This window comes from Corylus avellana, chromosome ca3 (genome assembly GCF_901000735.1).
Source record: "Corylus avellana chromosome ca3, CavTom2PMs-1.0".
Lineage (NCBI taxonomy): Eukaryota > Viridiplantae > Streptophyta > Magnoliopsida > Fagales > Betulaceae > Corylus > Corylus avellana.
In genome coordinates, this window is record NC_081543.1 from 15,107,646 (window position 1) to 15,121,294 (window position 13,649).

Genomic DNA, 13,649 nt, shown 5'->3' on the forward strand with positions numbered 1-13,649 from the left:
GTAAAAGATAGAGAAAAAATCAAACAATATTTAAAATGGGTCATTTTTGAAAACACACTTATTGCCTGCTAGATGATTTTTTCAAGTTTTCAAACGACAATTGTTTTCCAGAAAGCGCTCTCAAATGAGATTCTTTCCCAATATTGTTTAAAAATAAATATTTAAGCTATAAAATCGCGGGCCAAGAGGAACCCACCAACCCCATGGTCCATGTGGCGCTCATGCACGAATGGGTTTGAAGAACATTAACGTTGGAGTTAGATGTTAAGGATAGATAGCCGCGACCAAAGCTGATGATTGATGTCCCTAAGCATTCCCCAAATTAATGGGCGTAGATTCTTCTGTTAAGAGTGTCAATGTCCCAAAAGTCCACTTTTTTCCCATTTTGCACTCGTTAAGAAGCAGTGCCAAAGAGAAATAAATTTGTCTATAAATAAGCCCATTTCTTGATATCTGTGTGATCCCTCAGATTTGGCCTTGTCCCCACACCATTCATAGCTTGTTTTCTTCAATCTTGTTATCTTGGTTTTCTGCAGGGTCTTCTCTGTTTCAGTGGGTTTAATAAGGCAGCCATGAACGCTCTTGCAGCAACCAACCGCAACTTTCGCCTTGCAGCTCGCCTTCTTGGCTTGGATTCCAAGCTTGAAAAGAGCCTTCTCATCCCCTTCAGAGAAATCAAAGTATTAAAATTTTTTTTTTCTCTCTGTGTTTTTGATGTTGTTGTAGTGGTCGACTGTATATATATGTTTGTTGTTTGATATATTTGATGTGTCAGGTTGAGTGTACGATCCCCAAGGACGATGGGAGTTTGGCTTCCTATGTGGGATTTAGAGTTCAACATGACAACGCTCGTGGGCCGATGAAAGGTGGAATCCGTTACCACCCTGAGGTTATCTTTATTACTATTATCTATTGCTATCATTTTTTTTTGTTTTCATGATTGATATGTATGTTCGTATTTATAATATAATATATGATGCATGTTGAAGCTGTTTTGATTTGGGGATTTTGGGTTTGTTACAGTTCAATTCTTCATCTGTATAAAATAGATGTATGCGTGTATGGCTTGTTGATGGTTAGACTATTTGCTTTGTGATGTGAACTCCTAGTGTTTGAACTTGTGCATGATCAAGCACAAAGGGACAATAAAACTCATATGTTTTTGTCTAATTAATCTGTAGTTAAAATGGTATTTCCTCCCTTTGTAGCAAATGGAGGGTGAGTTCGTGGGTTCAAGTCCCACCGGGTGCAAAAGAAAAAAAAATACAGATCATACTATACAGCATAGGGATGTAAATTAGTTTCAGTCAAATCAAGCTTGATAACCATCAAGTGTGATGGTAATATTATCTGCATCTGGTTCCAACTTTTCTTACTTGAAATCAAGTAATCAACCTTCTGAGTTAAAGTCGATAGCTAAAATGTTGAGTTAGATGTAAATGCTTTAAAAAAGTGAGTAATTAAAATAGCAAAAAGCTAAACATTTGCTCAGCCGGATATGAGCATTTTTATTACATGTTTTAGATTTCCTTTATTCTTGTCTGTTGTCATGTCAATGAGCCATTTAGGCACACATTTCACAAGTTTATTGTACAACCAAAAAAGAAACTGATGCTTAGTATAATGTAACTAAGACCGGTCATGAAAATTATTGCTTTGGGACTCAACTTACAGGTTTCCCTCCCTTTGCTTGTAAGTTTTGTTAAGCTGTATCAAGTACTGAACTTTCAAATTCTCTGGTGCAAGGTTGACCCAGATGAAGTTAATGCTCTGGCTCAACTAATGACATGGAAGACAGCTGTAGCAGACCTTCCATACGGTGGAGCAAAGGGTGGGATTGGCTGCAACCCAAGGGACTTGAGTATTAGTGAGTTAGAACGTCTGACTCGTGTTTTCACTCAGAAGATCCATGATCTCATTGGAATTCAAAGGGATGTTCCTGCCCCTGATATGGGAACTAATGCACAGGTATCCCATTTCCATCAAGTGACCAGATGAATTTTTGATTGTGGTCTTTTTGGTTGGAAAACACCAGCTTCCATCATTTTTTGTTTGGTAGAAATACTTATTAATTGTCAAATTGAACAGACAATGGCATGGATTCTTGATGAGTACTCCAAGTTTCATGGGCATTCACCTGCAGTGGTGACAGGAAAACCTATTGTTCGTAAGAGAGAGAGAGAGAGAGAAACAGATTGTGGCTAATTCTCAGGGCGTATGGAACTGAAGTTTTTTTTTTTTTTTTTTTCGCCATTTTAGGATCTTGGGGGTTCATTGGGAAGGGAGGCTGCAACAGGACTCGGAGTGGTTTTTGCAACAGAGGCTTTACTTGCCGAGTATGGGAAGTCAATTACTGATACGAAGTTTGCTCTACAGGTAGCACCAACATCACAAGTAACAAGGATTTTATCCGAAAAAATTCATGTAAATATATATTTTAGTAATTTTTCTTCAATAATACTTTCAGGGTTTTGGAAATGTGGGTTCCTGGGCGGCCAAATTTATTCATGAAAAGGGAGGCAAGGTCGTTGCTGTTAGTGACATCACAGGTGCAATTAAAAACCCAAATGGAATTGATATCCCAGCTCTGCTGAAACACAGGGAGATCACTGGAACTCTCAAGGATTTCCAAGGCGCAGATTTTATGGACCCAAATGACTTGCTTGTTCATGAATGTGATGTTCTCATCCCATGCGCCTTGGGTGGAGTTCTCAACAAGTATGTAGTCTGCTTTGCTGCCAAATAATTGTATTACTGTCAGACTGTGGACCAATGTTGAGTCTGGCTTCGTTTGGTAATGCTTTTTACTTTTTAGTTATGATATGATATAAAGGTGAAAGTAGCTGTGGGTATTTTAAGTGTTGAGTTATTTGTTAATGTTTTTGCAGTCCTAAAAAAATAGCAATTGAGCCCTCTATCTTTTGATTTATAGATCTATCCCTGAAAGAACTTGTTGATCATATGTTCATCAATTTCCGTTTCGGTGCACTACAACTTGTTAATGGACATGAAGAATCGAAACATTTTATCATTTTCCATTTTTGTATTGCCTCTATATTGCTTATTTTGAATAAATACAAGCTAAGTGAATCAGGGTTACTTGTATTTCTCATTTGAAGGGAAAATGCTGCTGACATTAAGGCAAAATTCATAATAGAAGGTGCAAACCATCCCACTGATCCAGAAGCAGATGAGGTAATAATGCAGATAGTGTTTCTTCCTAATTGGCAAGGGAGGTATAATTTACTAAGCTCAAACATTTTATGAAAAATTTATCTCCTCTGCAGATCTTATCTAAGAAAGGAGTTGTTATACTCCCTGACATATATGCAAACTCTGGTGGTGTGACTGTGAGCTACTTTGAATGGGTACAGGTGAATGCAACTGCTAGAAAACTATCTTCCCTCCAATGCACAATTATCATTCCATTATGATGTTTTGGTATGTACGTACTCATATTAAGCTGATATTTATTGGAGTTTAATCACTCTCTCTGTGCTGCAGAACATTCAAGGATTCATGTGGGAAGAAGAGGAAGTGAACTTTGAGCTGAAGAAGTACATGACAAAGGCTTTCCATGAAATCAAGGCAATGTGTAAACTTCATGACTGCAACCTGCGAATGGGTGCCTTCAGTTTGGGCGTCAACCGGGTTGCACGTGCTACCCTCTTGAGGGGTTGGGGAGCATGAGCCAATCTCTTATTCCTGCCGTTCTTTGCACATCAGATGCATTCACAGGTTATCATCCAAGAAAAAGTTACTGGCCTTTATCTTTTTCTTTATTTTTTTATTTTATTTTATTTTTTTATTTTTCTTTGTGCTCCTTTTCAAGTATCTTTCTGTTTGATAATGGAATTCAGCCATGAAATGTGTTGCTTTTGATGGGTTCATTACTCTCTGGGTGGAGGCAAAGAAAGAACAAATTCAAGTTCAGCTAATCAGCTATTTAAAGAAAGTTCGTTTCTTTGCATATAACCCCTTCCTAGGATAGAAATTTGCTACAAACTGGTCTATAGATAATTTATTATTCATACAAACTCATCTAATTCTCACATGTTCTTAAAAGAACATGTCATGTCACTTTATTAAATGGGTTTGTGTTGTCCTAATGATTACATGCATGGATTATCGAGATCAAAGCTTCAATTCAATAATTCTCGGAGAACCTTTTAATTATTTGATAGGAATAAAATACAAGTACATTTCATGAACCTAATTTTTTTTTTTTTTTTTTCTTTCTTTAAACCTTTTAATTATTTAAAGAAAGTTTGTTTCTTTGCATATAACCCCTTCCTAGGATAGAAATTTGCTACAAATTGGTTTATAGATAATTTATTATTCATACAACTCACATGTTCTTAAAAAAACATGTCATGTCACTTTATTAAATGGGTTTGTGTTGTTCTAATAATTACATGCATGGATTATCGAGATCAAAGCTTCAATTCAATAATTCTTGGAGAACCTTTTAATTATTTGATAGGAATAAAATACAAGTACATTTCATGAACCTAAACTTTTTTCTTTTTTTTTTTTTTTCTTTCTAATACGATGAAATCAACCCCCACCCCCCAAAGAGAGAGAAAAAAAAAAAAAAAAAAAAGCGTCTCAGAGCATTCCATTTTGAAAACATATGTGCTACAGGCTACTTAGTCCCACCCCAAAAATCTTTCCACAGAACCCCATCAAAAAGAAAACATGTTCAGAGGAATTCAGAAAAGAAGAAGCTTGCAACTGCAAATGCGAAAGAACTAATTATTAGAAAACTAAAATACAATGACTGATGGGAATTTAAATCTTTTTTTTTTTTTTTTGATAAGTAACTGATGGGAATTTAAATCATCATTCTCCACTAGAACAAAGTAATTACAATAACAGGTAACTAAAAGGGAGCTCATTAATTTTTCTTTTACTTCTTTTTTGGATAATTCAAGAAAGATGCGGATTAAATTTGAAGGGGCAAACTCAAGAATCGCAATTTCATTACTGATTCTTGGAACCGCCAGGGGTCTCATCCTGCCAGGTTGCTTGCCATTGCTTGTCATAAAAGGTTGTCTCTTCCAGCAGCTTCTTTAAGTTCTCTATATCCTCATTCTTCCGGATCACAAGAACTCCAACAACGGCTACAAACAACAGAGTTTTGCAAAAGAAGTTGCCCATTTGATCAACCAGACCTACCCCAGTCAAGCTATCAACCAGATAAGCCATGAAAAAGCCTATCATTGCAGCACGGCCTGCATAAAACCCATTGAACAGCATAGATGGATCAGCATGAGACAGTAGTGCTCTTTTCTGATCAACGTTTCATTTTAGAGAAAACAAATGGATAGAACAAACCATTAAGTAGCTCAGCTTCAGGTAGATGGAACCTTTTCGTCCATGCCCACCAAGGTATGATGGATGTGTCAAACACTATAGGGTCATCATTACTGGATGACTCAGGCTTACCCTCAAGCCATTTTCTCCTCTTAGCCTCTGAAATGATTATCCAAGGAGGTCCATTAAAATCAAGTAATCCGAGGTATCTAGAGGAATAATGAATACACTATTACGTAATTATAACTAATTCCATCTTCACCTCATCCTATCCTCTCTTCCCCATTTTTAGAAAAGGAAAAGATAGCAAGCATCCAAATTTCAAGCAAAAATATAAGGGAAGTAAAAATTACATGTATATAGTGGGTCTTCAGTGTATTTTGGAAAATACATCATTCAATTGTATATCTGACAGAAATTGATATACAAGTAGCTGTATGAAACTTAACCAGCAAAAAGTTGCATATTGATGATAATAAAATAAAACAAGTTTTATTGATGTAATGCTAAAATAACATATATGCATAAAAACAAAAAGGAACTAAACAAGCAAATAGACATGAGGTTCTCTAAAGCAATAGAAAATAAGTCATGCTTACACATCAGTAATCACCTCTGGCCCCACAAAACATTAGAGAATAGTAAACCTACATTCAGATAGGAAGAACTTGGAAACAAGGGGAGATGGAATCTATACAAATGCTTAAAAATAGAAACCCTAAACCTGACAGATTCTTTTTCTCCTTGTTTCCAAGATCCAAACTAAAGTCTTAAAGCATGTTTACAGTTTTCCTTTCCTTCATTGTTTCCAAGAATCAAGTAAAGCCTGATTTTATGGTTTACTACATAGTGGAAAACAAGGAGGGCACTAGATCTCTTGGTGTTGCTCCATGAACAGTTGAGCACATGGGATAGGACCACCTACAAGAGATCAATAGCACGATAAAGTAAAGCACCTTTGATTGTAGAGTGACATCTATTTTGAGTTTCGGTTTCAAGTACAACGGCCAGCCATAATTGTTAATCTCAGCTTAAAATTATGATCTCCTTGTTAGTAGATGGGAATAAAAAACATAGAGCTTAGCTTGTGCAGAAAAAGATGGAGGACTCCCTCTGCACTCATAAGTAGTGGATGTTCCAAATAATTTCAATTCTCCAATCACAACCATGAGGTTACATAGCTTGATATCATGATGGTCAGTAGACAGATCTATGTTCCAACTTCCAAGTGTAGAGACATTCACTTCAAAATTCCCCAGAACATAATCACCTTGAGGCCCAGAACTCAACGTGCAAGAGATCACAAGTGCCAATTATTATTGATTACAATTACTCTGATCACATATATCAAGTCTAGACAATGACTACAAGGGTCGGGTACAACAAGAATGGGAATTTCTCATCCTTCGAGATGCCACTTGTGGTGTGGTCTAGTCAATTTTGGTAATTGGCCGAGACCAATTAAAGCAAGACATAGATTTAATCTGAAATCAAAGAAATGAAGATTCGTTCACCGAATCTAGGCTGTTCCAGCAAAGAAACTTCCAAAAACCACCTAATCTTAGGTTACACAGACAATCCCATTAGAATTACAGTCAAAAATAACAATTAAAATCAACTGATCCTTAGCCCAAGTATATGCGACCAACAAGAACCATGTTTTGAAATAGGTTAACATATTTTATAGAATTACAAGCTATTGACTTCTTTCTCAAAACCAACATCAGTTCTTGGCCTTCCAATTGGGGACGATGAAACAAAATTAGTTTTTAATCTTAATGTTTATGAATTATTATTCTATTTCCACTATGGTAGTAGCACCTTTTAAGTTCTAGACTAAATAATCTTGATGGGTTTTGTTTTGGCAGAGTTGCAGTCACACACTAGCTAATTCTGAAATTGTTGCAGATTCCACCATATATTGGTTGCATTTGTCAAAAGAATAACTTTTATCACAACTAAGTGTTCCTATTATGAGTTCTTGTGAACGCTTTCATTACAGATCATGAGAAAAGATAGCTATAGCTCACTAAAATTTATAATTTTCAAGTCGTATGTGTCCAGTTTCCATAGAAAAAAAAAAATTATAATAACCAAAACAACAAACAACATCGGTACACCCAAGCTGTGCAGAAGTGTGGAAGAAACAAACTCAAACTCAGATTGGAAACAAACGAAATCCTAGACCATAAAGCAAAATAAAGTACATCGAAGCCAAATTAACACAAACCCAAAACCTTACCAGCATCAATAACAGCATCCCAGTCGGGTTTTCCATCTTTCTCAAACTGCTTCAAGTCCCAAGTCCCTTCGACCCATCTGGGATCCTCAAACTTACTCACCACCTTAACTTCTACTGCTTCCGCTGCCCCTGCAGACCCATTGGCCCCAGCAGAGCTCGCATCCTTCTCAACAACCGGCTGCGGAGGTTCAGCTACCTTCTGGCCTGCTTCCGGTTCAAGTGCGGTTGCAGCTGAGGCTGAAGTTCCAGCTCCATTGTCTGCTGAGGACCTGGTGGTGGAGAGAAGGAAGAAAGGCGTCTTGGGCGGTCTGAGTGAGAGGTGAGGTTTGACGGTGAGATGGGTTTTGGGAGATATAGAGGGAGAAAGGGATGGAGGGTGGGTTGGCGGAGAAAACAAGGCCATGGAAATGGACATGCTTTGGTTGGAAGGAGGATTGGGGGAAGGGGTTTGATCTCTCAGAACATTTGATGGGTTTTTTGGGCTATCCGTTCCTCAGCCTCAGAAATGGCCAAATTATTGGTTTCTACCTTTGTATACTTTCGCAGCTTCGATGAAATAAATTGGGGACTTCCCCGTTGGTGGCCTGGTAATAGCATCATAATTTCCGTTTTTTTTTTTTCTTTTTTTTTTTCTTTTTTTTTTTTCCAAACTATTTGGGTAAAATACTATATATATCAGCCACTTTTCTTGACTTCAACATAATTCAAAGTTCAAACGGATTAATTCATGGCCACAAAAATTTCATAAGAATTGTGTTAGAATATTCTTAAACTCCGTTTACTTTGACGTAAAATAGTTTCCTTCGTAAAATATTTTTAAAAAAGCCATTTTCTCTTAAAATATTTTCTGTCGAAAACATTTTGCAGTGTTTACCTTGCATACGGAAAATAATTTTTTTTTAATATATATTTTTTCCAATAAGGTTCACGTCAGGACCTGCACGGGACTTGTCCGGGACCTCGCCGAGACCTACCTTGGACTTGATCGGGACCTGCTCGGAACTTGCCTGGGACCCCACCGGGACCCGCCCAGGACTTGACCAAGACTTGACCGGGACCCGCCCAAGAATCGATCGTGCAAGTCCCGGGTGGGTCTTGGGCAGGTCCGGTCAAGTCTCGGGCGGGTCCCAGCGGGGTCCCAAGCAAGTTTTGGGCAGGTCTCGGTCAAGTCTTGGCAGGTCCCGGTTAGGTCCTGGGTAGGTTCGGTCAAGTCCCGAGCGAGTCTCGGTCAAGTCCAGGGTAGGTCCTAGGCGGGTCCCGGGCGGGTTCCGGGCAAGTCCCAGTTAGGTCCCGGGCGGGTTCTGGGCAAGTCCCGGGCAGGTCCCTGTCAAGTTTCAGGCAGGTCCCAAGCGGGTCCCAGGCAGGTCCCGGCACAGGTCCCAATCAAGTCCGGGGCGGGTCCCGGTTAAGTCCTGCTCAGGTCCCGGGCGGGTCTCAAGCAAGTCCCGGTTAGGTTCCGGGCGGGTCCCAGGCAGGTCCCGTTGGGGTCCTAAGGGGGTCCTAGTCAAGTCTGAAGCAGGTTCCGAGAGGGTCTTGGGCAGGTCCAGGACGGGTCCTGGTCAAGTCCCGGGCAGGCCCTGGGCGGGTCTCGGTCAAGTCTCAGGAGTGTCCCGATCAGGTCTTGGGCGAGTCCCAGGCAAGTCTCGGTTAGGTCCTGGATGAGTCCCAGTCATGTCTCGGGTGGGACCCAGTCAAGTCCCGGCGAGGTTCTGGGCGGGTCTTGGCAAGGTCCATCGATTTAAGAATGAGATGCTCATAGACGGAAAATGGTTTATGATTTTCAAAACCGTAAACCATTTTTCGAAAGTTAAAGAAGAATTTTTAGTCAAAAGTAAAATATTTTTCGTTGATCACTATTTTACGTCAAAGTAAACATTGTAAAATACAGAAATCATTTTCTGAAACTATTTTAGGTCAAAGTAAACGGAGCCTTAATGAATGTGATTTTACAAACATGGCTAAAATATTTGTAGCATATTCATGACCCTTAAATAAATACACACTCGATTCTGAGATTAATAAATACATATTTTAATTATTTAAAAATAAAAAATACCCATTTTTTTAAAATAATTTTGCATCATGAAAATGGAGATTTGTTAAATTTACGAATTTATTGGTACAAGAATAAAGAAAAATGAGAGAAACTATTTATCAAATATAATTTATTTCTTAGTTCTTCTTTTTTGCCTCTAAGTTTACATATTCTTTTAAGAAAAAAAAGGAGATCGAGAATAACAATGTAGGGACGGCCCCCACGTAATTAGGTTAATAAAGCCTGTTATGCTCATCTCACATTGTTGACAAGGAGATTAGCTTTTCGCACAAAAGAAATAAAATAGAGGAATGCTACATAATTTCTCACTCCTAATAATCCTATACTCTTATTTTAAGAATTTGTTAAGCGACTTTTAAAATTATTACTAATTCTAATAATTTTTTTTTTTTAAAAAAAAGAAAAGATGATAATAATGCAAGAAACATTCATTAAAGCTTTCTCTCTTTTTTTTAAGCAAATTAGGAAAGGGTTACAAGATCAAAATACCGAAAAGGAGTAAGCTTCCTTACTAGACTCAAATATAAAAATAAACGGTGCAAGTAACCAGAACAAAATAGGAAATGAGCCAAATAAAAACACAGTGAAGGCATTGGGCTACATGAAAACAAAGACAGTAAAGGAAAAACAAGGATCAGAGAAGAAGAAAAGGGGGAGGAGAGGAGGAAAGAAATCCCTCCTCCCCAAAAAACCACACCGATGGTGGTGGAAAACCTGACAAAGAAGTGTATTCTCTACCTAGAGAGAAGGAGAAGCTTCTGTCACTAGAATGAGAGAAGCCAGTTTCCGTTTAAGGGTGAGTTTTATTCATTAAAGCTTTCTAATACAACACACCAATCTCACTAAAAAAAAAAAGAGCACAAGGCACTAATCTCGCTCCAAAAAAAAAAAAAAAGTACATAAACCAAACTCTTGCAAAGGAAAAAAACAATCACCACACCAAATTGCAAAGAAATAAAGTGTTAGGAAATTAATCCTATTTCCCAAGACCCGTGAGATGCGAAAAATAAGAAGAATGCGGAATAACAAAGATAAGCAATCACACACGACACAAAGATTTAAGTGGTTCGGCTTAACAAGCCTACATCCACTGGCGGAGACGACCCGGAGAAAATCCACTATCAAAAGATGGAGTACAAAAATAGTCGAGAGAAAATCACTCAAATCCCAAAGCCCCAATACACCAAAATCTCACTATCACACAAGAAAGATTATTCCCAAAATAAAATACAAAAGACAGATGTACAAACTCTTCTTTTGCTGGAACAGATGGCGGCTGATCTCTATTTTCTTCTCTCACTCTGCAGCACCCTTTTTCTTCTAATCACTTGTTTTTGGCTCCTCCAAAAACCACCAAAAAGAAAACACCGTTGCTGCCCTTGTACCTCCTCTTAAATTCTCTCTTTTTCTCCTCCCTTCGGTGCTTCACGTTTTTGGCACACACAAATTCACCTTGTGCTTTGTTCCTTATATAGAAGCTTAACTCTCCTTTTACATGTTGGTCTAGGACTTCTACTATAAGTCAAACAAGGAGTCCAAATACACATAGGAGAAGGTCTCCAAAACCCACATGCAAAGGAGCAAACCGGTTGAACCAAAAAACCTCTCCTACTTGAAGAAGGAGACAAATCATTGGGTCCCACCATGACTTTTAATTCAAGTCATACTTAACAATCTCCACCTTGACTTGAATCCCATCAAGTCTATCAAAACGTGTCTCCTCCAGATGTCTCCGCCTCAGCCCCCAAGGGCAATCACACTCTACAAGTGTCCCTCAAGTCCAAGCGCCTCTTGAACTTGAACGTAGGACCTGATTTAGACATAACACCATGCCTCCCTATTTGTCCCGTGGACCATACAGCTTTATCCGATGACTCTTTCTTCCTGTAGACCCATCTGCACCCTTTAGCCTTCTTTCCCTTGGGTAATTCTGCCGATTCCCAAGCTTTACCACTCTGTAGTGACTCCTTCTCTTTCGGCATACCATCCTGAATAGACGATGGATCTCCACTACTAGCTGTCAGAGCAAAAGAAACCATATCCTCAAAGCCATACCTCTTTGTTGCTTTTCAATCAGGTTTTTTTTTTGCCTCTTGCTAAAGAATAAGACTTTTCCTGGTGCTGTAAGTCTCTTGAAGATTCTCTGTCATCACATTCATCCGTGAGTGAACACTGTTCATTAAGCTCCACCTCCACGAATTGTTTCTCTTTCTGCACTGTACTTTCAGAAAGATCATCTAAGTTAACAAACTTAGACTTCTTCGGTTCCTGCTCTGTAACTTCAGGTTCTGCACTTGACCCATCCTTATACATAGCACACTCATTAAAAGTCACATTCCGACTTCTAATGATCTTCCGATTTTGATCATCCCAAAATCGATAACCGAAGGCCTCATCTCCATATCCAATGAAGAAACACTTACTAGATTTACCATCTAGTTTACTCATAGCATCAGACTCAACATGGACATACGAAGCACAACCAAAAACTTTCAAATGTGAAAGATTTACCTCTTTTCCACTCCAGACTTCTTCCGGTAGTCTATGGCTCAAGGGAACGGAAGACCCCCTATTCATTAGATATGCAGCAGTGCTCACTGCATCAGCCCAAAAAGTCTTTGGTAACCCAGCATGCAACCTCATACTCCTAGCATGCTCATTGAGAGTCCTATTCATGCACTCAGCCACGCCATTCTGCTGCGATGTTCCCGAGATAGTTTTCTCCATTTTAATCCCATTCACTGTGCAAAACTGTTTAAACCCCCTGTCTTCATATTCTCCTTCATTGTCTGATCTCAAACGCTTGAGCTTCAAGCCCGTTTCAGTCTCAACCATGGCCTTCCATTTCTTAAAAGTCTCAAATACATCAGATTTACTTTTCATGAAATAAACCCATACCTTCCTACTTGAGTCATCAATAAATGTGATGTAATACCGCGAGCCTCCAAGAGATGCCACTGGTGCTGGACCCCACAAATCCGTGTGTACCAGCTCCAGCTTTCCAAGCTTAGGTGCTTTGCCAACTTCCGCGAAACTCACCTTCTTCTGCTTCCCTATGATGCAGCCTTCACACAAATCAGACTCAACTGACTTTAACCCCGGTAGTTTCCCTTTTGACATAAGTACCTTCATCTCTTTCCCACTCATGTGCCCAAGCCTTAGGTGCCATAGTTTTGAGTCAGCAGTCGTATCTACAACAGCATCTGTAGCAACCCAGATTTTTAAAGTCTTATTTTAGAGATATTAAATTGATGCTATGATTATATTAATATTCATATTAGGTAATGGCATTTACTTTGAGGTTGAGATATTTATTGATGATATTAGGTAATAATATTTATTCTTGAGGAACTTATTAGATCTTATGAATATTATTGGAATGAATATTGAATTTGAGGTTATTATATCATGATGATGATTTTATATTGATTATTTTATTGAGAGATTTAAGAGATATGATAATTGATGATTGATTGGTATAATTTGGAGTATGATTGTAATAATTGGTGATATAATAAGATAGTAAATGGTAGGTATAAGGATGGTAGAATAAGAAGGTAGAATAGTATAGGGTTGGTGAAATAGTATAGGGTTGGTGGAATAGTGTAGGGTTGGTGGAATAGTAAAGGGTTGGTGGAATAGTGTAGGGTTGGTGGAATAGTATAGGGTTGGTGAAATAGTAAAGGGTTGGTGGAATAGTGTAGGGTTGGTGGAATAGTATTTGATTTTCTCCTATAAATAGAGCTCTTCTCCTTCACAATTTTCACAACTCATCTCCTCTCCCATCTCTTGCATATATTCTTCCTTCTTCCGCTTTTTACTCGGTCTTTCTTCTTTCTAAGAGTGTTTACTCAGAACAGAGAGAGAAAGGGCGAGACCAAGCGCTACAAGAAAGAAAGAACACAAGAGCTAGCGGACTTTAGAAATTAGTTTCAAAAGATATACTAGTGGTGTTAGTCATATTGGAGCAACTAGATTCCTTCATACCACTTCTAGCTTCAGTCTAGAGGTAAGTAAATTCACTACCCCTTCTAA

The 13,649-nt window shown here is 38.5% G+C and overlaps 2 protein-coding genes across 4 annotated transcripts in view; one reads left to right on the top strand and one right to left on the bottom strand.

Moving 5' to 3' along the window:
* Positions 1-290: 290 nt before the first annotated feature.
* Positions 291-13,649, top strand: part of LOC132173946 (glutamate dehydrogenase 2-like) — a 15,107-nt gene continuing 1,748 nt past the window's right edge. For 2 of the 3 annotated variants that reach the window (XM_059585637.1, XM_059585638.1), the window contains exons 1-4: positions 291-680; positions 776-889; positions 1,747-1,968; positions 2,089-2,163. In XM_059585637.1, coding sequence (XP_059441620.1) covers positions 573-680; positions 776-889; positions 1,747-1,968; positions 2,089-2,163 — 519 coding nt within the window. In that variant the 5' untranslated portion in view covers positions 291-572. Of the gene's footprint in view, positions 681-775; positions 890-1,746; positions 1,969-2,088; positions 2,164-2,259; positions 2,377-2,467; positions 2,719-3,119; positions 3,196-3,287; positions 3,375-3,504; positions 3,761-13,649 lie in introns of those variants that run through there. The other variant, XM_059585636.1, reaches the window with a different exon arrangement.
* LOC132173948 (light-harvesting complex-like protein 3 isotype 1, chloroplastic) lies at positions 4,712-8,117 on the bottom strand. The gene is made up of 3 exons (XM_059585639.1): positions 7,559-8,117; positions 5,338-5,475; positions 4,712-5,234 (listed from the first exon to the last, which is right to left on the bottom strand). The coding sequence occupies exons 1-3, from the start codon at positions 7,971-7,973 to the stop codon at positions 4,984-4,986; spliced, it is 804 nt and encodes a 267-aa protein (XP_059441622.1). The 5' UTR covers positions 7,974-8,117; the 3' UTR covers positions 4,712-4,983.

Bases quoted from the DNA above. Each gene is read 5' to 3' on its own strand.
- LOC132173948 (XM_059585639.1), bottom strand. From the start codon at position 7,973: ATGTCCATTTCCATGGCCTTGTTTTCTCCGCCAACCCACCCTCCATCC. The intron at 5,476-7,558 runs GTAAGGTTTTGG...TAATCATTTCAG, and splicing joins GGATGCTGTTATTGATGCTG to AGGCTAAGAGGAGAAAATGG. The intron at 5,235-5,337 runs GTTTGTTCTATC...GGTTTTATGCAG, and splicing joins TGAAGCTGAGCTACTTAATG to GCCGTGCTGCAATGATAGGC.